The sequence below is a fragment of the Hemitrygon akajei genome, chromosome 18 (genome assembly GCF_048418815.1).
Source record: "Hemitrygon akajei chromosome 18, sHemAka1.3, whole genome shotgun sequence".
Lineage (NCBI taxonomy): Eukaryota > Metazoa > Chordata > Chondrichthyes > Myliobatiformes > Dasyatidae > Hemitrygon > Hemitrygon akajei.
In genome coordinates, this window is record NC_133141.1 from 13768391 (window position 1) to 13791595 (window position 23205).

The 23205-nt window shown below is 41.3% G+C and overlaps 1 protein-coding gene across 1 annotated transcript in view; it reads right to left on the reverse strand.

The window, feature by feature from the left end:
* Positions 1-18687, reverse strand: part of esyt1a (extended synaptotagmin-like protein 1a) — a 139005-nt gene extending 120318 nt beyond the window's left edge. Inside the window, exon 1 of the mRNA XM_073070877.1 lies at positions 17774-18687. Within this exon, the coding sequence (XP_072926978.1) occupies positions 17774-18100 (327 nt within the window). The 5' untranslated portion in view covers positions 18101-18687. The remainder of the gene's footprint in view (positions 1-17773) is intronic.
* Between the last annotated feature and the right edge of the window lie 4518 nt (positions 18688-23205).

Below are 23205 nucleotides of genomic sequence, written 5' to 3' on the forward strand. Positions count from 1 at the left end.
AGTGATGGTTAAACGCACTAAAATAGCTTTAGTCTGCACAAAGTCGTGCATTTGCTTTCACCAAATTGTTTTTGCAACATTCACCTTCTTAGTTGTATCAGCTATGATTGGTCTGTGCCCTTATCAGCAATCTGAGGGTGCTATATTGTCACGCCACAATTTAACAAGCTGAAGAACAGAGTTGTGGTTTCAACATCATAAATTGCCAAAATGATGTGAGAGTCATTTGAGAATCTGCTATTTACAGGGTCATGCCATAAGAAATAAAAGGAGTAGGCCATCCAGCCTCTCATACCTGCTTTATCAATCAAATTTATCTAATCTTTCATCTCAGAATTGTTTTCCTGCACCAAGCCCATATCCCATGACTCCTTTTGAAGAAATTTATATCTGAATAGCAGACTCCTTAATTTGAGACTATACCTCCTGATTTTCAACATCCCAAGCAGGGAAATATTAACACTGTAAGAATTTTCTGAACTCCAGATAATTTAGGCCCACTTCTTATTCTCATCAGACAAACTCTGCTATTTCATGAATTGACCAGATGAACCTTTGCAAGTGTATCCTTCCTTTGGGAGGCAGACCATACCTGTACACAGTATACCTTGCTCTGGCTATATAGAGCCCTGGTGCAACCCTATGTAACTGGAACAAGATATATCCTCTTGCCATAAAGACCAACATACACACAAGTGGCCACTTGATTAGGTATCTCCTGTACCTAATAAAAAGGCCACTGGGTGTACGGTTCATAGCCTTCTGCTGCTATAGCCCATACACGTCAAAGATTGACCTGTTGTGTGTTCAGAGATGCTCCTTACACAGCACTGCTGTAAAGTGTAGTTTTTTGAGTTCCTGCCACCTTCCTGTCAGCTTGAACCAGTCTGGCCATTCTCCTCTGACCTCTCCCATTAACAAGGCATTTTCACCCACAGAGCTGCCACTCACTGGAATTTTCTGTTTTTGCACCATTCTCTGTAAACTCTAGAGACTGTTGTGCTTGAAAATCCCAGAAGGTCAGCAGTTTCTGAGATACTCAAACCACACTCTGGCACCAACAATCATTCCAAGGTCAAAGTCACTTAGATCACATTTCTTCCTCCATTTTGATGTTTTATCTAAACAACAACTGAACCTCTTGACCATGTCTGCATGCTTTTATGCATTGTGTTGCTGCCACATGATTGGCTGATTAGATATTTGCATTAACGAGCAAGTATAGAGGTGTTTCTAATAAAGTGGCCACTGAGTGTATGCTACATAAAGGAATTTGTAGAGAAGAATCACATCACATTGAAATAATGTTGTTTTTAAACTTCTTTCTCTGCATTTTTATCTTCCATCTCTCTTCCTTTCCACCCTCCAGCACTTCTCCTTTCTACCTTCACCACTATTGTAACTGATGTGTTAGTATTATGAAAATATTCAGCTAGCCTGAGAGGCATAAAGTGGGGTAAATTGCCAGGAAGTAATGCCTGTCTGTCCTGACGAAGGGTCTCAGCCCAAAACATCGACAGTGCTTCTCCCTATAGATGCTGCCTAGCCTGCTGTGTTCTACCAGCATTTTGTGTGTGTTGTTGTAGGAAGTAATGCACTTGTTTTACTCTATTCATGAGCAACATATGTAATTTGAAAACCAGCCATGCCAACACTTTTTCCAATTGATTTTTCACTTGATTGCTAGAAGTGTTTCACTACTTACATGGCAGTAGCAGACTTTACCTGACTTCAGCAACTTGTTACTTTTTATATCAGTGAAAACTAATTCCCAAGTCACACACTAAGTAATGTTCTGATACATTGAAATACCTTGCAGGGAGATGTGAATGTTTAGGCCCAAGCAAAGGAAGCATCTTAATGCAGTAGTACCTATATAGCTTTACCATTGTAAATATTTTCTGGACTTTACTATATATTTGTTTCTTGATAGTACAGAAATTCTATATGCTGGATTTGCAAAATGGCCCCGAATACCCTTGATGTTGAAGACAATTTGCTATGCTTTTGACTTCATGACATTATTGCATGTAGTGTCAGTGCCACAGTGGAGGTGATAAGCTAATTCCCGTCAATCAAGCTGGGTGTTCATGCTGCTATAAATGACTAGGATCAACTTAATGCACGTAATTAATATGGAACTATCTTTTTCTGGAGAAGTTGAAAGGAGTTGCTGTATTTGATTCCTCTGTTCAATATAAAATGTTTTCTGAGTAAACTGCCTCTGCCCATTGTATAAAATACATTTGTGATGAGTCACATTCCACCCCTCCTCCAACCCGTTGGTTGATGCAGTGTTGTCAATAAATACTTTGAATTTTAAAGAACACTTATATATTAAAAAAGTGATTAAAAAGTGATCATTAGGTTGGATCCTAATTTAGTAGGGGTCTCCAAAGGGGAAGTGGGCAATTACACAAAGGAGACAAAATTATGGAGATATGGGGAAAGAGGGGAAATGGGATTAACTATTTTTCTCTTTTATGAGTCATTACAAGTCATGGATTAACCAGTTCCTTTTGAACTGTACTGTTCTGCTGCTGAGGAAGACTGCAGAAATTCTGACTCCTTTATTAACTACTTGGTAACTATTTTTCACTTCCGGCATCTAAAGTTCAGAACGTAAATGAGCACTGATCTTTTTACAAAGGGCCTTTATGTACCATATGCACAATATACAGACTGAAGGTGTACAATTTTATCTCATCTAACTGTTGCACAGAATGTGGGAAGAGGATGTCAACTGACATGTCTAACCCACTGTCTCATAATTCATTAGAGTGATAATTTTCTAAAATGTAATGTAGCATAGAAAACATAGAAAACCTACAGCACAATACAGGCCCTTTAGCCCACAAAGTTGTGCCGAACATGTCCCCACCTTAGAAATTACTGGACTTACCCATAGCCCTCTATTTTTCTAAGCTCCATGTACCCATCCAAAAGTCTCTTGAAAGATCCTATCGTATCTGCTTCCACCACCATTGCCGGCAGCCCTCTATCATTATCATTACCTAGATCTCTATCATTATCAACAGCCTCTGTACACCACGTTTCCTATACCCTACCATAACTTCCCTGTCTCATTGGAACGTACCTATGCAGAACTCCACACAAATATCCCCTGAACATTTGCCACATTTCTTCCGTACTTTTCCCTGAAAACATCTGTTCCCACTTTATGCTTCCAAGTTCCTGCACGATAGCTTCATATTTCCCCTTACTCCAATTAAACACTTTCCTAACTTGTCTGTTCCTATCCCTCTCCAATGCTATGGTGAAGGAGATAGAATTATGATGACTATCTCCAAAATGCTCCCCCACTGAGAGATCTGACACCTGACCAGGTTCACTTCCCAATACCAGATCAAGTACGCTCTCTCCTCTTGTAGGCTTATCTACATACTGTGTCAAGAAACCTTCCTGAGTTTATAGTGAATGGTGCGAAAGGAAAAGCATCCAGTGAGCAGCAGGTCTGTGGGCAGATGAGAATGGCTAGACTTGTTCATGCTGACAGAAAAGTGACAGTACAGTCAGCCCTCCTTATCTGCGGATTCAACCAACCGCGGATCGGGAAAACCCGGAAGTTCTCTCTCCAGCACTCGTTGTTTGAGCATGTACAGACTAGTTTTTCTTGTCATTATTCCCTAAACAATACAGTATAACAACTAGTTACATTGTATTAGGTTATTATAAGTAATCTAGAAATGACTTAAAAGTACAGGGAGTCCCCGGGTTATGAATGAGTTCCATTCCTGAGTCCGTCTTTAAGTCGGATTTGAGGTCGGGACAGGTACATCCAGTATTATTTAGCGTTAGTTAGTCAAATGTTTTTCTTAGTATATAGTACATATTTTACCTTTCTATGCATATAAAACACTTAAGAAACATACATATTTCAATAATTAAACCACTGCGTTGCTTAATAATAATTGTAGCGTTCATTGGGGCAGGGCCTTTCAAATGCTCCATTAAAATTGTTCTGATCGTTGACCAACTGTAGCCTAACGCTTTTCCAATGACCAACGGCATTTCACCTCTCTCCGATCGCTTTATTACTTCCACCTTATTTTCAATCGTGATCGTGATTAATTTCGTGAACAGAAACACCACGGATCGAGCTACGCTGGGTCCTAATGTCCACCGCGGTGAACATGTTAAATAAAGTCTGGGGTTCCGCTGGGTCCTAAAGACTGCTGCACTGATTCAGGTTAAATAAGCAACTTGAGCATCCGCAATTTTTGGTATCCGTGGGGGGGTCTTGAAACCAATCCCCCGTGGATAAGGAGGGCCGACTGTACCTCAAATAAGCACGTGTTACTACAATGGTATGCAGCAGTGCATCTCTAAACACACAAGTCAAGCCTTATAGGCTTGATAGGCTAGTAGAGTACCACAAACATACACTCTGTGACCACTTTATTAGGTACAGGAGATACCTAACAAAGTGGCCATTGAGTGCAAGTTGTATAGAGTGGCAAGAGATAGTGAAATAGGCTACTCCATAATAGCTGAGAACTGTGATTGTGGCAAGAGGCACAGCATACAACCTTTCTGGTCTGTCTGCTACCCAAGGATGGCTCATACACCGCTTGGGATTTTGTTGATGCCAATTTAAGCATTGAATTGTATCCATGGATGGACATGAATTAGAATGGCAGATCACCTGAAATTGATGTAATCATCATAGAACTGATCAATGGGAGAAATACAATAGAAGTTCAAGTGCTTGTGGATCTAATAAATTCAGTGGTGGAATTTGAAGAGAATAAAATAGGATTAGTGTAAATGGAAGCTGGATGGTTGGCACAGGCTCTGTTGACTGCATGACTCTTTGCTCTGCATTATCTAAATCTGAATAAGCAAGGACTATGTGATAGTGCAGCAAAATCCATATGGTCTGCCAAGTTTGTTACTGTTGCCAAATGACACCATGATTTAGAAGACTATTTTAGAAAGTTTTCTAAATGTATTAAAACAAAAGGAAGCTTTGTGTTTTTCTGGCCAAATTGTGGGACATGACAATTTCTTAATGAGAATCCTGGCATCCGTATCAGAAAAGTAGCAATTTGTTCAAATTAAATCTTAAGACAAGAAAAGTCTTGGCAAAGAGATTGTCCATGGATTTGATGGTTTAGTCATTCCATGTCGACTACTTTCTATCGGTGGCATGGGATTCATCTTCAGCCTTGACAAAATGGAGGGAGAAGTTGTTGTTTTATCTGGTGATCAACATGGAATCTTGGCATCAAGATGAAGGACAATAAGTGAAAGTAGAAACTCCCTTAGGAGCATTACAAGATTCAAGATTGTATAATATCATTTCCAGGGACGTAAGTGTAAAAGGTGAATGAAATAATTGTTACTCTGCATCCAATGCACCTAAAAAAATCACAATAAAATACAGAACACTGCAATAAAGTTACACAATAAACATAAATACATAAGATCACTTATATACATAGATTGATTGTATGTCCATAAAGTGATGCTAGACTCACAACATCAGGAAGAGTTTAAGGTATTGCTGAGTTTTGAATGTGGACCTGTTTCTGACTAATTCAATTAACTAAGGATTTGAAAAAAACATGAGATATTGTGGGTGCAAAACCTTTTAGAGATGGGGCACTCTTACTATCTTATAAGATAGTAAGCAATGTGAGAAAGGTTTGGGGCTAAAAGCTGTGGGAGGAAGGAAAGTCACACCAAGAAATTATATACAAGGAGTACAAGGATAACTATTTAACAGCGTTTCTGCTACAGAGCATATGCTGGTATTTGAGGATATAGCAAGGGGTGTAAATGGGAAGTGTACAATGATACAACATTGGGGAGCAATCATTTTTCCATTATCTGTACAATGGGAATAGATATGTATCAGAGGAAAGGTTCTCATATCCCCAGATGCAATTTTAAAAAAGCAAATTGGGATGTATTTGATGATTTATGTGTAAGTAGATATCCCGACCATTTGTTTTGGAGGATATTGAATTGAGTAATACCTTGTTCTCTGTACTCTACTCAATAGCTAAGGAATCAATTTCCAGATCATTAGGAGATAATCAAAGAAGAGCTATTCCCTGATGGATGGATGGATGAGTGTAAAAGAGCTGTGAAGGAGCAGACTAAAGCTTAGGCAAGTTAGGCAGTGTTAGTCCTATTCATCTTTCATACAATATAGAAGAGTTAAGGCTACAGTTAGAAAAGTATGAGAAGGGCAAAGAAAATGTATTGGAGAATGTACTGTGATTGCACTGGGAAAGAGATCCAGGTAGGGGAAGTTTGGGATATGATACAGAAAATAAGGGGAGTTAGAAAACTTGATACATTACTGGTTTTGTATGGTGTAGAGAAGGTTGCAGTTACTGACTCTGAAAAAGCAGAACTATTAGCAAAAACATATATCAGTGTACTAATTTAGCCAATTTAAGTAAAGAAGAGGTCTTATAGAGAAACATTTTTGGCAAGCAATCCTGAGATTGCTGAGAAAAAAGAACGTTCCAGTTCCTGCTCGAATGTTGAATTTACATTGTCTGAGCTTAAAAGGGCTTTTAATAGTCCTGGTCAGACATCAGATGGGAAAGATAATATATTTACATAGCTATCAGATTCAAAACTTATGTTGGTTTTGAAATTTTTTAATACAATATGGGTTGAAAGCCGACTTCCTGCTTCCTGGAAATTAGTGATTGTTATCCATATGTTGAAACCTGGTAAGGATCAATCAGATCCTTCCAGTTATAGACCTAACTTCACATATATGTAAGATAATGGAACCAATAGTTATAGAAATATTTTGTGGAAAGTAGTGGAAAATTTGCTACACCAATCTGGATTTTGTAAAGGGAGAATGACCATGGACTTGGAGTTAAGTCTGAAATCTGATATTCATAAGGCCCAAGTTAATAAAGAATCAGTGGTAACAGTTTTCTTTATGTCAAGAAAACTTACGATATGTTATGGACATAAGGATTGTTGCTTAAACTGGAAAAGATGGGAATAGTTATGAGGGGGACCAATATCCTGGCGGGGAGGTTTACTAAGGATACCGGGGAAGAGGAGGTTGGCTCACAAATAGAGAAAACTTGGAGACAGTGCGAAAGGGAGGATAGGCAGGTAATAGAGAAGGGATGTGCTCAGACCGGTTTGACATGCTTAGAGCGTGGATCAGCACTTGGAGCTATGATATTGTGGCCATTACAGAGACTTAGATGGTGCAGGGCAGGAATGGTTACTTCGAGTGCCAGGCTTTAGCTGTTTCAGAAAGGACAGGGAGGGAGGCAAAAGAGGTGGGGGCGTGGCACTGTTGATCTGAGACAGTGTCACTGCTGCAGAAAAGGAGGAAGTCATGGAGGGGTTGTCTACAGAGTTTCTGTGGGTGGAAGTTAGGAATAGGAAGGCGTCAATAACTCTACTGGGTGTTTTTTATAGACCACCCAACAGTAACAGGGACATCGAGGAGCAGATAGGGAGACAGATTCTGGAAAGGAGTAATAATAACAGGGTTGTCATGATGGGAGATTTTAATTTCCCAAATATCAATTGGCATCTATCTCCCTAGATCATGGATTTAGATGGGGTGGAGTTTGTTAGGTGTGTTCAGGAAGGTTTTCTGACACAATATGTAGATAAGCCTACAAGAGGAGAGGCTGTACTTGATTTGGTATTGGGAAATGAACCTGGTCAGGTGTCAGGTCTCTCCGTGTGAGAGCATTTTGGAGATAGCGATCATAATTCTATCTCCTTTACCATAGCATTGGAGAGGGATAGGAACAGACAAGTGAGGAGAACGTTTAATTGGAGTAAGGGGAAATATGAGGCTATCAGGCAGGAAATTGGAAACATAAATTGGAAACAGATGTTCTCAGGGAAAAGTATGGAAGAAATGTGGCAATGTTCAGGGGATATTTGCTTGGGGTTCTCAGTAGGTACATTCCAATGAGACAGAGAAGTTATGGTAGGGTACAGGAACCATGGTGTACAAAGGCTGTAATAAACCTAGTCAAGAAGAAAAGCTTACAAAAGGTTCAAAAAGCTAGGTAATAATGGAGATCTAGAAGATTATAAGGCTAGCAGGAAGGAGCTTAAGAATGAAATTAGGAGAGCCAGAAGGGGCCATGAGAAGGAATTGGTAGACAGGATTAAGGAAAACCCCAAGGCATTCTACAAGTATGTGAAAAGCAAGAGGATAAGACCTCAGAGAATAGGATTAATCGAGTGTGACAGTGGAAAACTGTGTATGGAACCAGAGGAGATAGCAGAGGTATTTAAAGAATACTTTGCTTCAGTATTCACTGCGGAAAAGGATCTTGGCGATTGTAGGGATGACTTGCAGCGGACTGAAAAACTTGAGCATGTAGATATTAAAGAGGATGTGCTGGAGCTTTTGGAAAGCATCAAGTTGGATAAGTCGCCGGGACTGGACGAAATGTACCCCAGGCTACTGTGGGAGGCGAGGGAGGAGATTGCTGAGCCTCTGGCGATGATCTTTACATCATCAATGGAGACAGGAAAGGTTCTGGAGGATTGGAGGGTTGCGGATGTTGTTCCTTTATTCCAGAAAGGGAGTGGAGATCCAGGAAACTATAGACCAGTGAGTCTTACCTCAGTGGTTGGTAAGTTGATGGAGAAGATCCTGAGAGGCAGGATTTATGAACATTTGGAGAGGTATAATATGATTAGGATTAGTCAGCATGGCTTTGTAAAGGGCAGGTCATGCCTTACGAGCCAGATTGAATTTTTTGAGGATGTGACTAAACACATTGATGAAGGAAGAGGAGTAGATGTAGTGTATATGGATTTCAGCAAGGCATTTGATAAGGTACCCCATGCAAGGCTTATTGAGAAAGTAAAGAGGCATGGGATCCAAGGGGTCATTGCTTTGTGGATCCAGAACTGGCTTGCCCACAGAAGGCAAAGAGTGGTTGCAGACAGATCATATTCTGCATGGAGGTCGGTCACCAGTGGGGTGCCTCAGGGATCTGTTCTGGGACCCTTATTCTTCGTGATTTTTGTAAATGACCTGGATGAGGAAGTGGAAGGATGGGTTAGTAAGCTTGCTGATGACACTAAGGTTGGGGGTGTTGTGGATAGTGTGGAGGGCTGTCAGGGGTTACAATGGGACATTGATAGGATGCAAAACTGGGCTGAGAAGTGGCTGATGGAGTTCAACCCAGATAAGTGTAAAGTGGTTCATTTTGGTAGGTCAAATATGATGGCAGAATATGGTATTAATGGTAAGACTCTTGGCAGTGTGGAGGATCAGAGGGATCTTGGGGTCCAAATCCATAGGACGCTCAAAACAGCTGCACAGGTTGACTCTGTGGTTAAGAAGGCATATGGCCTTCATCAATCATGGGATTTAAGAGCCGAGAGAGAATGTTGCAGCTAAATAAGACCCTGGTCAGACCCCACTTGGAGTACTGTGCTCAGTTCTGGTCGCCTCACTACAGGAAGGATATGGAAGCCATAGAAAGGATGCATAAGAGATATACAAGGATGTTGCCTGGATTGGGGACCATACCTTATGAGAATAGGTTGAGTGAACTCGGCCTTTTCTCCTTGGAGTGAAGGAGGATGAGAGGTGACTTGATAGAGGTGTAGAAGATGATGAGAGCCATCGATTGTGTGGATAGTCAGAGGCTTTTCCCCAGGGCTGAAATGGTTGCCACAAGAGGACACAGGTTTAAAGTGCTGGGAGTAGGTACAGAGGAGATGTCAGGGGTAAGTTTTTTACTCAGAGAGTGGTGAGTGCATGGAATGGGCTGCCGGCAATGGTGGTGGAGGCGGATATGATAGGGTCTTTTAAGAGACTTTTAGATAGGTCCATGTAGCTTAGTAAAATAGAGGGCTATAGGTAAGCCTAGTAATTTCTAAGGTAGGGACATGTTTGGCACAACTTTGTGGGCCGAAGGGCCTGTATTGTGCTGTAGGTTTTCTATGTTTCTATAACACCCTGGCAACTGTCCAAAATTGAACCAAATATATCTTTGCAAGTTTAGTATCATATCTGACCCCATGATGAGATTCAGGCAACTCTAAGGATTCCTTTTTCCATCTCAGCAACATGATTCAAATGCAGATTTGTTTGAGGAAACCTCATTTCTGCTTTATCACACCAAACTTGACAATTCCAATGCATTCTCAGCAGGACTCCAACGTTCCATAAACTTTAATCCGACTAAAATACTCCAAGCAGTTTCCCAAACCGCAAAGTATTATTCACCCATACCCCTGTGCTTTTGTCTGCAAGTCCTCTGCAGGTTATGGCAGGGCTCCATTCCTATGAAGTGTTTGTAACTCAAACAGTTCACAAATCGGAAACACGGCTGTAAACCAAGTTCCACATGACAGATATTGCCTACAGCAGCTGGCAAATCCATCCTATCAGCTCCCCCAATGCTTGTTTGCATGTATAAGCTGTCCCAGAAGTCAGATGTTCATTAGCTGGGCAGGACCTGTACACAAGTTACTAGTTGAGCAATGCCTCAGCTCTCAAATTCTCACCATCTTCACACTCTATCCCTCCTTATTTCTATGATCTACCACAGTCCTACAACAATAGTTGTGCTCCTGCAGTATTAGACTCCCTAACTGATTCTTAACCACTAATGGCAACTCTGATTAATATTAATGATTGTTATATGTGAGGAAATTATAATGGCTCAACAAACCATAAACAAAGTAGGTGTCAGATTACTTAAACTAAGCAAAACAGGCTTGAAAATGTAGGTGAAAGAGCACATCAACCCTTTTGGAAGTAAAGGAATCCTCTTTGAATGGAGATCAAAATATACAAGAGGGGGAGATCTATATATGCTATCCGAAGAGGTTGCGAAACTTGTTTTGTTCCAATTTAGGCACTGTATCCAAGGGCAAAGATCACAAAATACAGCTCTAAGATTTTACTAATATGGGTGTGCTATGATATATATTTAAAAAATCATGTCTGAACCTGGATGAATTTGAACCAGGATATTAAAGGAACTTAAAAAGGAAAAGCTACAAGATATAAACAAAAAAGGGCAAGTAACAATCTGACATCACAAAATTATCATTTAAAATAAAAACATTTCAACACATTAGCTTAAAACAAAAGATGTCAGATTCTAGAAACCTGAAGAACATGAAATATTGAGCATATTCTGCAGTTCAGGCAGCTTCTGCAGAGAGAAAAACAGAGTTAATGTTTCACCAAAACTAGGAAAAGTTAGAAATCAAGCATGTTTAAGGGGTTGAAGAGAGCAAAAGAAGTGCCTTGGGTAGAGTTGAGATCAAGCATAACTGAGTGATGCAAAAATTAGTGGTACAGGCTGAGAGTTAACTGCAGCCCTGTAGGAGGTGTAAATAGGAGATAATTGAAAACAGAACTGCCCCAGTAAAACCACCGTTTTGGCCTATTGCTGCACATAACTAGTTTCTTCCCCTTTTCTTTCTTCACTTCCCCAGTGACTTGCCACCTACCTCTATGACACCTCTGGTGACCAATGCTGACAGTGCATTGATTCCAACTGGCTTATTTTCACCATACACGTCTAATTCCTCTACACCTTCATTTAACACCAGGATGGCTCAAAAGCCCTTTTCTTTTTCTTTGAACAAAAGCCCAACCCATGACCTCTACCACTTTGCTCAACCTGTTGAACTCATTCTCACATTGAGCAATACAGAATCAGATTTGTTATTACTGACATATTTTATGAAATTTGTTGTTTTGCAGCAGCAGTGCAAGAGATGAAAATGACTATAAATTACAATAGATAGACAGCTAGAGTTCATGGGTTCATAGACGGTTCAGAAATCCCATGTCAGGGGTAAGAAGCTATTCCTATAAAGCGTTAGGCTCCTGAACCTCCTCCCTGATGATAGTAATGTGAAGGGTGCATGTTCTGGATGGTGAGGGTCCTTAATAATGGATGCTACCTTCAATAGGATACCACACCAGATACACCTTGTCCTCATTTTCTACTTCAGTATTCCAAATGACTGCTTCACCCTTCCAGCTACATTGACACCCAATCCCTTCTCACAGCACCCTACCATGCAACCACATGATGGTACGTTTGTAAAAGGATGAACTGATATGGTCATTACAGACATAAGTTTTGCCGTGATTGCCTTGTGAACAACATTTCTTTGACATTCTGACCTTCACCCCATTGACTAGAAGTGTCACACCATGGACTCTGCCCTTGCAAGCAGGCAGCAGAACAGATTCAGAAATCAAGCTCATGCGTATGCACATTCCAGCCAATTAATGTTTCATTGTGGTGATATTCAACTCCCTCCCTCTCATTCCAGTCTTTGTTGAATCTTGACCAAAAGCACAGCAACATCTACTCTGTCCTGACGAAGGGTCTCGGCCCGAAACGTCGACAGTGCTTCTCCTTATAGATGCTGCCTGGCCTGCTGTGTTCCACCAGCACTTTGTGTGTGGTGTTTGTATTTCCAGCATCTGCAGATTTCCTCGTGTTTGCAACATCTACTCTCTCTACTTACCTTCATCTTGTTCTGGGAAGGAAGACTACATTGACATTGTAAAAGAGTGGTACTTATTTAGTATTAAGTTAGTGCATCCGAGCCACAGTGTCGGCATTAGCTTACTGTTTGAGAGTTTTAGTTAATTGCCCTGTTGGCCTAGCATTTACTGTTTTTTGTTCTTTTTTTTGTTCTGCACAGTTCTTATTAAAAGTTAGCTCATCCACTTCAGTGTCTCACCACCCCCCCCCCCACCCCACCCCGCATTTGGCCCATAACCGAACACTTGTGTCAGGAAGGCTACTCTGATTTTCTTTAGAATTAATTCATAGGAAGCAGCCATCACTGAAAGGATCAGTATTTACTGTCTATCCCTAACTCTCCCTTGAACTGAGAGGCTTATTGTCATTTCAGCGAATTGTTCAAAGTAAAATTTCAAAGATAAATGTTGCAGGCCAGAACAAGTAAGGTGGCAGATTTCTTTCTGAGCCAAATTCATGAGCTACCTTAGTGTAATTTATGTTTGTACTAGACCAGTAACATAACCACTAAGCTACCTACCCCAGTTTTCTTGAGAATTCTCAAGCTATTCCGAAAGCACCTTCCAGTATCCTGCTCACCACAGCAAATTGCTGTTTGGGGAAAAAAAACATGAAAATCCATGACTGAATAAGGCCATTATTACTTATCAATATCAGAAAGGATGGAATATAGGGGCATGCTACAGTGTGGAGTATTGTTATGCAAAATAGATAAAATTGATGAGGAAAATATGGGTAAGGGTGTCCTTTTTAAGGAACCGAAATGCATTCTCAGACCGTATAGTGGTGCTAGATGACCTAAAATGTAATCAGATCTTCATGCAAGTCCTAAAAATTAAATAAAGAGAACCTAATTAAATAAATAACACAAAACATTATACTTGCACATTTACCTATTGAGAAAAATGATCCAGTATGACATGTATTTGTTGGAAAAAGTATGTGAACCTCTGGGGTAATGCCTTCTACAAAAGCTATTTGGAGTTGGGTGTTGCAATCAATGAGATGAGATTGGAGGTGTGGGTTGTAGAGGTGCCCTGCCCTATTTTAAAAAAAGGCACACAAAGTCAGGTTACTGACAGAACCTGCTCTTCTCAATAAAGATCTATTTATGTACATCATACCTCAATCAAAACAACTTTCAGAGGACCTTAGAAGAATTGTAGAGATGCATGAAGTTGGAAAAAGCTACAAAAGCATTTCTAAAGACCTGAGTGTTCATCAGTCCACAGTAAGAGAAATTGTCTGCAAATGGAGGAAACTCAGTACTGTTGCTACTCTTCCTGCAGAGATCACACCAAGAGCACAATGTGCAATTGTGAAGTGAAAAGGAACCCAAGTGTAACAGCAAAAGACCTGCAGAAAACTCTAGAACTTCCTAAAGTCACTGCTCGTGTATCCACTATAAGAAAAACACTAAACAAGAATGGTGTTCATGGAAGGACACCACGGAGGAAACCACTGCTCTCCAAAAACTAAACATTGCTGCACGCCTCAAATTTGCAAAAAAACACTTGGATGTTTCCACAACGCTTCTGGGACAATGTTCTGTGGACAGATGAGACAAAAAGTTGAACTTTTTGGCAGAAATGCACATTGCTATTTTTGGAGGAAAAAGGGCACTGCACACCAACACCAACACCTCATCCCAACTGTGAAGAGCATGGTGGAAGGAGCATCATGGTTTGGGGCTGCTTTGCTGCCTCAGGGCCTGGACAGCTTGCAATTGTTGAGGGAGCAATTAATTCAAAATTGTATCAAGACATTTTACAGGAGAATGTTAGGGTAGCAGCCCATCACCTGAAGCTTAAATAGAAGTTGAATGATGCAACAAGACAATGATCTGAAAGACAAGAGTAAATCAACAACAGAATGGCTTAAAAAGAAGAAAATTCATGTTTTGGAATGGCTGAGTTAAAGTCCTGATCTTAATCCTTCAGAAATGTTGTGGAAGGACCCGAAGCAAGCAGTTCATGCAAGGAAGCCCACCAACATCTCAGAGTTGAAACAGTTGTGTAAGGAGGAATGGTCTAAAGTCCCTCCAAGCCGATGTGCAGGACTGATCAACAGTTACCGGAAACGTTCGGTTGAAGTTATTGCTGTACGGGGGGTGCGTGGGTCACACCAGTTACTGAAAGCAAAGGTTCACAAACTTTTTCCAACAAATACATGTATTATTGGATCATTTTTCTCAATAAATAAATGAACACATATAATGTTTTAATGTTATTTATTTAATTAGGCTCTCTATCTTGTTTTAGGACTTGTGTGAATATCTGATCACATTGTAGGTCATAGTTATGCAGAAATAGAGAAAATTCTACAGGGTTCACAAACTTTCTAGCACTACCGTACTCTTGCATATTTGTTTATGAGTCACTAAAATAAAATTCAGGCATTTCCTATTTTAATGAGAAATTTTACCCCCAAACTAATATAGGGTACAGCATATTTACTCAGACTTTTATAATCTTGGTATAAATAAAGAGTACAAATGTCGCAGAGCATCATTCTTTGAAAATGGCATCCCACTCAGGTATCCTATATAATGGCAAATAAGTGGAAATATCTCACTGATGCATTAAGTGGGGCTGTTCTGGGTTGAGAACTGAAGCACATGCAGTTATTAACTAGCAGCACTTGATGCTAATGCTGTTGACCACACTCAAGTAAGAATCAGAATCAGATTCAGCATCTGCAGATTTCCCTGTGTTTGCGTTTATCATCACTGACATGTGTCACGAAATTTGTTGTCTTGTGGCAACAATACATTTTTAAAAATCACTTTAAGTTACAATATGAAATATAAAAAATAAATAAATAGTGCAAAAGAGTGAGATACTGTTCATGGGTTCATGGACCATTCAGAAATCTGAAGAAGCTGTTCCCAAAACTTTGGGTGTGTGTCTTCAGGCTCCTGTACCTCCTCCCTGATGGTAGTAATGAGAAGAGGGCATATCCTGGATGGTGACGGTCCTTAATGATAGATGCTGCCTTCTTAAGACCTCTTAAAGATATCCTTGATGCCAGGCAGGCTAGTGCCTGTGAAGGAGCAGGGTGAGTAAACAACCCTCTGTAGTCTCTTACGATCCTGTGCATTGGAGCCTCCAGATCAGACGGTGATGTAACCAGTCAGAATGTTCTCCATAGTACATCTGCAGAAATTTGCTGAAGTCTTTGGAGACCAAATCTCCTCAAACTCCAAATGAAGTATAGACATTTTTGTGTCTTCTTCATGTTGGGCCCAGGACAGATACTCTGAGATACTGACTCTCAGGAACTTGAAGCTGCTCAACCTTTCCACTACTGACCCCTCAACGAGGACTGGTGTCTGTTCTCCTGACTTCCCCTTCCTGAAAACCATAATCAATTCCTTAGTGTTGCTGACATTGAGTACAAGGTTGTTGTTGCAACACCACTCACCCAGCTGATCTATCTCACTCCTGTACACCTTCTTGTCACTGAGATTCTGCAAACAACAGATGTGTCACTGGCAAATTTATAAATAGTATTTGAGCTGCACCTAGCCACACAGTTGTGGGTATAGAGAGAGTAGAGAAGTGGGCTAAGTACATATCCTTGAGGTGAGTTGGGTCCTCTCATTTGCTCCAGTGCTTCCACCCCTCCCCTCCAATCACTAAATTCCTACTCTTTGCTCTTTGCTTTCATTTGGTACCTTGTGTGTGGAAAGCCCATCTTGTTACAATAAAACACATCAATGTTGTACAATGTGACTAAATCGTTAAAAATTCTTTCACCAGATATGGACTGTGCATTTCTTCATTTTCAATGAAACAGTACATTTGATTTCGAGAATGAAGAAGGAATGTGCATTTTTCCCCCATGAGGTCACTCTCCTCCCTCACAAATTACTTCAGCGTCTGCCCTGGTGACAAAGTAGATAGCTGCAGTTTACTGGAATGGTTACTGTATCCCTGAGATTGAGGCTGAACTGCAAGCTTGTATCAAAACTTGTGACATGAAAAATGTATTCTTGCTGCACAGCCTCCGTGGCACTAGGCATTTAAACAGAAACTGACTTCACAGCATTGTGCTTCGTAACTGCCAAGTTCCTTCAGTGTTTCGTTTTCCGTTCAACATAGTGGAGTGCAATGCAGATTCATATCTTTTGTTTAAGTTACCCTATCAATTAAAAACCCTGAGGAATGGACTGCCCCCAGAACTTAGATAATTTTCTCAGGCAGAAATGGTGTGTTGCTTCAGGAGTATCCAGAGAGAAAACGCCTTATGAAAAAGGCATAACACAGAAATCTGTTTTGCACCCAAAAGATGATGTATTTGCCCTTCAGTTTCCACCCACCCCATCACTAAACTCTAAATATTCTCTCATTCTTTGCTTCCATTGGCTACCTTCCCCTGCTAGATAATGGTTGGTAACCACAAACCTCATCTCTTTTTTTGTGAAAACAGCATTAAGGCAAGCTTGTATCAAAACTTGTGAGATTGAAATTGATTTTTTTTTGCTTCACAGTCACTTGGGACAAGACATGGAAGACAACCACCATTTTCGAAGCACGCCAAATCTCCCATAACAAATTTCAAATCAGATCTAATTTAGAAGAATATGCAAAAAGAACCACTAACATCTGCTGCAGTTAAAACTACTCCTTCAATGAAGACATGCAATGGAAGTCCGCTTCGGAACGCAGACTTGTGACTTCACCTTTTTAGAACTTCCACCCTACCAGTAACCAAGTCTAATCCGCAGAAATAGAATAATAAATCATCCTTCACATGTAAAGGTTTTGAGTTAAAATAAAAAACAACTTTTGTAAAAAAAATGTTCTGGAAACTTGAAAATGGATGTTTCCTGTAGCACACACAAAATGCTGGAGGTACCCAGCAGGCCAGGCAGCATCTATGGAAAAAAGTACAGTCGACGTTTCGGGCCGTGATTCTCCGTTAACTGTACTCTTCCAGAGATGCTGTCCTACCTGCTGAGTTCCTCCAGCAGTTTGTGTACTGACTGGATTTCCAGCATCTGCAGAGTTTCTCTTGTTTGCTTCCTGTAACATATACGTTGTGTGTTTTCTATTAAAAGAATCTTCACCGCTGCCCACACATCTGCAGTGATGTATTGATTGTACGCTCACGCCGGTATGGGACACCGCGCATCCCTCTTCCCTCAATAATGTTTCTGAGTCGGATAATGATTCCCCATAGATGGAGAAACTTTGCAACCAAACGCGCCTGCACTTTCTGCGCAGCCAAAGTTACCCCCGCCCTTGTCTTACCCAAGCTGGAAGGCTCTTGCTTGTCCTTTTTCTAGTGACGGTCTCTTCGTTCTCCAAGAGGTATAAGCCGTCCTTCAGCCTGTTCCACTTGCTCTCCCTCCGCATTTTCCAGCCCATCCACAGTATCAGCCCGAAAACTAGAAAGCTCACGCTCAACCCGAAGTAGCCGGTCAGATAAATCGGCATGAGCCAGAGGAGCGTTTTACCAAACCTCATTAACTGAGCCATCATGTCGGTGACCGCCTGCCTCGGGGCCCCGGCTTCCTCAGGGGTCCCGGTACCTGCGGCCGGCGCCCCCTCCTCGCGCATGTTAGGCTTCGGCTCCATTAGGTGATTTTAAAAAAAATCAAAACTAAAAAGATAAAAGAAAATTCTAAAACTCTACAAAAGGTGGGGGAGGTAAGTGGACGGATTCAGTGAAGGGCACGAGCAGTCATCTCAGCGCGAGCAGCTGCCGTCCCTTCCCGCCAGCACAAGAGCCGAGCTCCGGGGACTTACGAAGCTTTTGCTTCTCAGCGAGATGTCAGTGTCGTGCTGTGCGGGCGGAGCCGTCCGCAATATTGACCCTCCGCCTGTCAGCGAGAAGAAATGATCCTGAGCTCTTCCCTCCCACTTATATAGTCCTTGCCCCTTTTCTGGAGGGCGTTGCTGGTATCCGCATCTCTATGATTATCATTCACTCAGATTCTCTACACTTTTTTTGTGTATCCGGACGTGATGGCTCATCTCAGATCGATTAACAGACGTGTTTTCCCCCTTTCAGCGCCCCAAACGGAAAGCAAATCGAGGAAAATATATTTAAGTGGCCGTGCAAAAGAGTCAGTTTGATGGGGACGATGACTTTTCTAATGCGGGGCTTTCTTTGTATCCATCGCAAAGTTTAGTCCCGAAGTGCAGAGCCGGAGCCTCCAGCCTCCACATTCAGACGTTTTGAAAAGCTTCCGTCATATCCGTTCGGTAGTTGGCGCAGATTTTTTTTTAAATATCCGTGCCATCTTGTACCTACGCCTTTGTGTTGCTGTGAAAACCGACCTGCAGGTTGTCAGGCGCAGCCAGAAGAACGAAGACATCGAGGAGCACGTCGCAAATTCTGAAAGGCCGCTTCAGCTAACTCCCCTTTTTGCCACGTTCAGTTGCAAGATATTCATTTATTATGGATTCATTGCGAAATATTACTGAGGAATTTCAGGTTTTAGAGAGTCGTCAATAACCAATAGAGTGACACACCTACCAAACGAGACATAATGGTTTGATTTACACGTGTGGGGGTTAGGGTTTCTGTGCAATAAAATGGTAAATAAGATATTTAAAATGCCTCTCTGTTCGTTTCAAATACAGAAAGTCACCGAAATGGATAAATATCCCTGAAAACAGGTTGCATGGTAAAATCAGGATTGCTTTGTGACTCATTTAATTTCATTCTTGTAAAAAGTAACATTGCCTTCAACTGTTCCACTCCCTGATTCACCCAGTATTGTAACATTTCCTAGTTATCCAAGTGGTTCTCAACATCTGCTCAGTGCAGTTTCGTTACTAGTTGAAACTGCTAAAAAATGAAATGTTTAGCCTCAATATTGAAGGTATGAAAAAGATCTGAAGAATTTCAAACAGCAGGAGCGAAGGCTATAAAAGCAGAATAAAACAAAAACAGCAAATGCAGGTTTTTTTTCAGCACGTTTGTGAAAAAGAAAAACAGTTAATGTTTCAGGGTTACAACCCTTCATCTGAACTGGGAAAGAGAAAGTTGCAAGTAGGAGAGAAGGTGGGGGAGGGAGGTGTAGAACAAAGGGAGTCTCTGTTAGGATGCTTAATGGTGGGACTTGCCCAGCAGGCTAGACTTATATGAATAGGATATTAAAAAAATAGAAAATGTAAAATGCTACAAAAATAAAAAAGTCAAACAGTATCTGTGGAAAGAGGAGTGCAGTAGTGAAAGGGGTTTCCATAAGTATGTTGCCTCACAGGTGCCAGGATCAGGGATATCTCAGATCTGGTCTACGGCATTCTAAAAGAAGACGGCGAGCAGCCAGAAATCTTGGTACATATTGGCATCAATGAGATAGGTTGGAAAGACAAGGAGGTCCTGAAGAGAGATTTTAGGGAGTTAGGTAGAAAGCTGAGAAGCAGGACCTCCAGGATAGTAATTTCTGGATTGCTGCCTGTGCCATGTGCCAGTGAGGGTAAGAACAGGATAATTTGGCAGATGAATGTGTGGCTGAGGAAATGGTGCAGGGGCAGGGTTTCAGATTTATGCATCATTGGGATCTCATCTGGGGGAGGTACAATTTGTACAAAAGGGGTAGGTTACACCTGAACCCCAGGGGGACCAACATCCTTGCATGCATGTTTGCAAGAACTGTTGTGGAGGGTTTAAATTAATTTGGCAGGGGGATGAGCCCTGGAGTGATAGGACTGAGGATGAGGCAGTTGGTACACAAGCAGAGGCAGTGTGTAGTGAGACTGTGAGGAAGGACAGGCAGATGATAGGGCAAAATTGCAGTCAGTGGGATGAGTTGAAGTGTAACAAGGGGACAATATCGAAAAAGATTATGAATACAGGATTGAAGGTGTTATGTTTGAATGCTTAAAACACAATACAGGCCCTTCAGCCCACAGAGCTGTGCCGAATATGTCCTTCCCTTAAAAATTCCCTAGGGTTACTCATAGCCCCCTATTTTCCTAAGCTCCATGTACCTATCCAGGAACATCTTAAAAGACCCTATTGTATCTGCCTCCACCACCATTGGCGGCAGCCCATTCCACGCACTCACCACTCTCTGAGTAAAAAACTTAACCCTGACATCTCCTCTGTACCTACTCCCCAGCACCTTAAACCTGTGTCCTCTTGTGGCAACCATTTCAGCCCTGGGAAAAAGCCTCTGACTATCCACACGATCAATGCCTCTCATCATCTTATACACCTCTATCAAGTCACCTCTCATCCTCCGTCGCTCCAAGGAGAAAAGGCCAAGTTCACTCAACCTATTCTCATAAGGCATGTTCCCCAATCCAGGCAACATCCTTGTAAATCTCCTCTGCACCATTTCTATGGTTTCGACATCCTTCCTGTAGTGAGATGACCAGAACTGAGCACAGTACTCCAAGTGGGGTCTCACCAGGGTCCTATATAGCTTTGGGGGCTCATGCCAAGCTTCTTCAATTGCCTGAGGTGGAAGAGATGTAGTTGTGCTTTTTTGCCACACAGCCAGTGTATAATTTGTATTAGACCACTGGAAAATGGCCCTGGAGAGGTAGTAATGGGGGACAAGGAAATTGCAGATGAACTGAATAAGTATTTTGTATCAGTATGCTGGATGTTCAAGAGTGTCAAGGAGCAGAAGTAAGTGAAGTTGCCATCACTAGGCAGAAGGTGCTTGGGAAGCTGAAGGGTCTGAAAATAAATAGGTCACATGGGCCAGACAGACCACAACTCGGGGTTCTAAAAGAGGTAGCAGAAGAGATTATGGGGGCATTCTTTAAAGAATCAGGTTCTGGAATGGTTCCAGAGGACTGGAAAATTGCAAATGTCACTTCACTCTTTAAGAAGGGAGGAAGGCAAAAGAAAGGAAAGTATAGACCAGTTAGCCTGACCTCAGTGGTTGGGAAGATGTTGGAGTTGATTGTTAAGGATTAGGTTTTGGAGTACTTGGAGGCACATGATAAAATAGACCAAAGTCAGCATGGTTTCTTTAAGTGAATATCTTGCCTGACAAATCTGTTAGAATTCTTTGAGGAAATAGCAAGCAGGAGAGACAAAGGAGAATTGGCGGATGTTGTGTACTTGGATTTTCAAAAGACTATTGACAAGGTGTCACACATGAGGCTGCTTAACAAGATAAGAGCCCATGGTATTATAGGAGAGATACTAGCACGGATAGAGCATTGGCTGACTGGCAGGAAGCAAAGAGTGAGAATAAAGGGAGCCTTTTCTGATGGGTTACCAGTGACTAGTGGTGTTCCTCAGGGGTCAGTGTTGGGACTGCTTCTTCTTACATTAAATGTCAATGACTTGGATGACATAATTAATGGCTTTGTGGCCAAGTTTGCAGATGATATGAAGATAGGTGGAGGGGCTGGTAGTGTTGTGGCTGCAGAAGGACTTGGACAGATTAGGAGAAAGGGAGAAGGTGTGGTAGATGGAACACAGTGTTGGGAAGTGTTTGATTATGCAAATTGGTAGAAGGAATAAAAGCGTATACTGTTTTCTAAAAGGCGAGAAAATTCAAAATTCTGAGGTGCAAAGGGACTTGGGAGTTCTTGTGCAGGATTTCCTAAAGGTTAATTTGCAGGTTGAATCAGTGATGAGGAAGGCAAATGCAATGTTGACATTCATTTTGAGAGGACTAGAATACAAAAGTAAGAATGTAATGCTGAGGCTTTACAAGGCACTGGTGACGCTTCACTTGGAGTATTGAGAGCAGTTTTGGAACCATAATCCAAGAAAGGATGTACTAACATTGGAGATGGTTCAGAGGAGGTTCACAAGAATGATCCCGGGAATGAAAGGGTTAATGTATGAGGAGCGATTGATGGCTCTGAGCATGTACTCACTGGAACTCACAAGAATAAGGGGGATTCTGATTGAAATCTATCCAATGTTGAAAGGCCTTGATTGGAATGTGGAGAGGATTTTTCCTGTAGTATGGAAGTCTAGAACTAGAAGGCGTAGCCTCAGAATTGAAGGACATTCATCTAGAACAGAGATAAGGAGGAATTTCTGTACCCCAGAGGGCAATGAATCTGTGGTCAGGTAAGGTCATTATGTGTATTTAAGGTGGAGGTAGATAGGTTCTTGATTAGTCAGGGTGTGAAAGGTTACAGGGAGAAGGCAGGAGAATGGGGGTGAGAGGGAAATGGATCAACCATGATCCATTTGGCCTAATTCTGTCTCTATATCTTATGGTCTTTTATGTTTCTGGCATATTGGGTTACATCTAAATATCACAAACCAAAAGCATTGACTATTTCTCAGTCCACAGGCTGGCTGACTTGCTGAGTTCTCCAGTATTTTCTGGTTTTGTTTCAGATTTCCAGCATCTATATTTTTATAGATTTAAAAAGTTTTGGACTTCTATTCTGGACACAACCATTAGACATACTGTACTTTACAGATACTGACAATGTAATTTGCAATAATTTAACAGAAGAAGCAGAATCAGTAGGTCATTTGGCCACTTGTGCCCTCCCCTATTCAATAAGGTCATGATTGATCTTTTACCTCTGTGCCACTTTCCTGCATTAAACCCATATCCATTAATTCCTTTAATGTCTGAAAGTTTATTGATCTCTGTCTTGAAAATGGTCAGTGTGTGAGCTTTTACAGCCCTCTTAGGTAGGAAATTCCAAAGTTCTGTCACCCCCTGAATGACGAAATGTCTTGTCTCTGAGGTTCCAGATGCATAAGCCAGGGAAAACATAATCTTCACATCCAC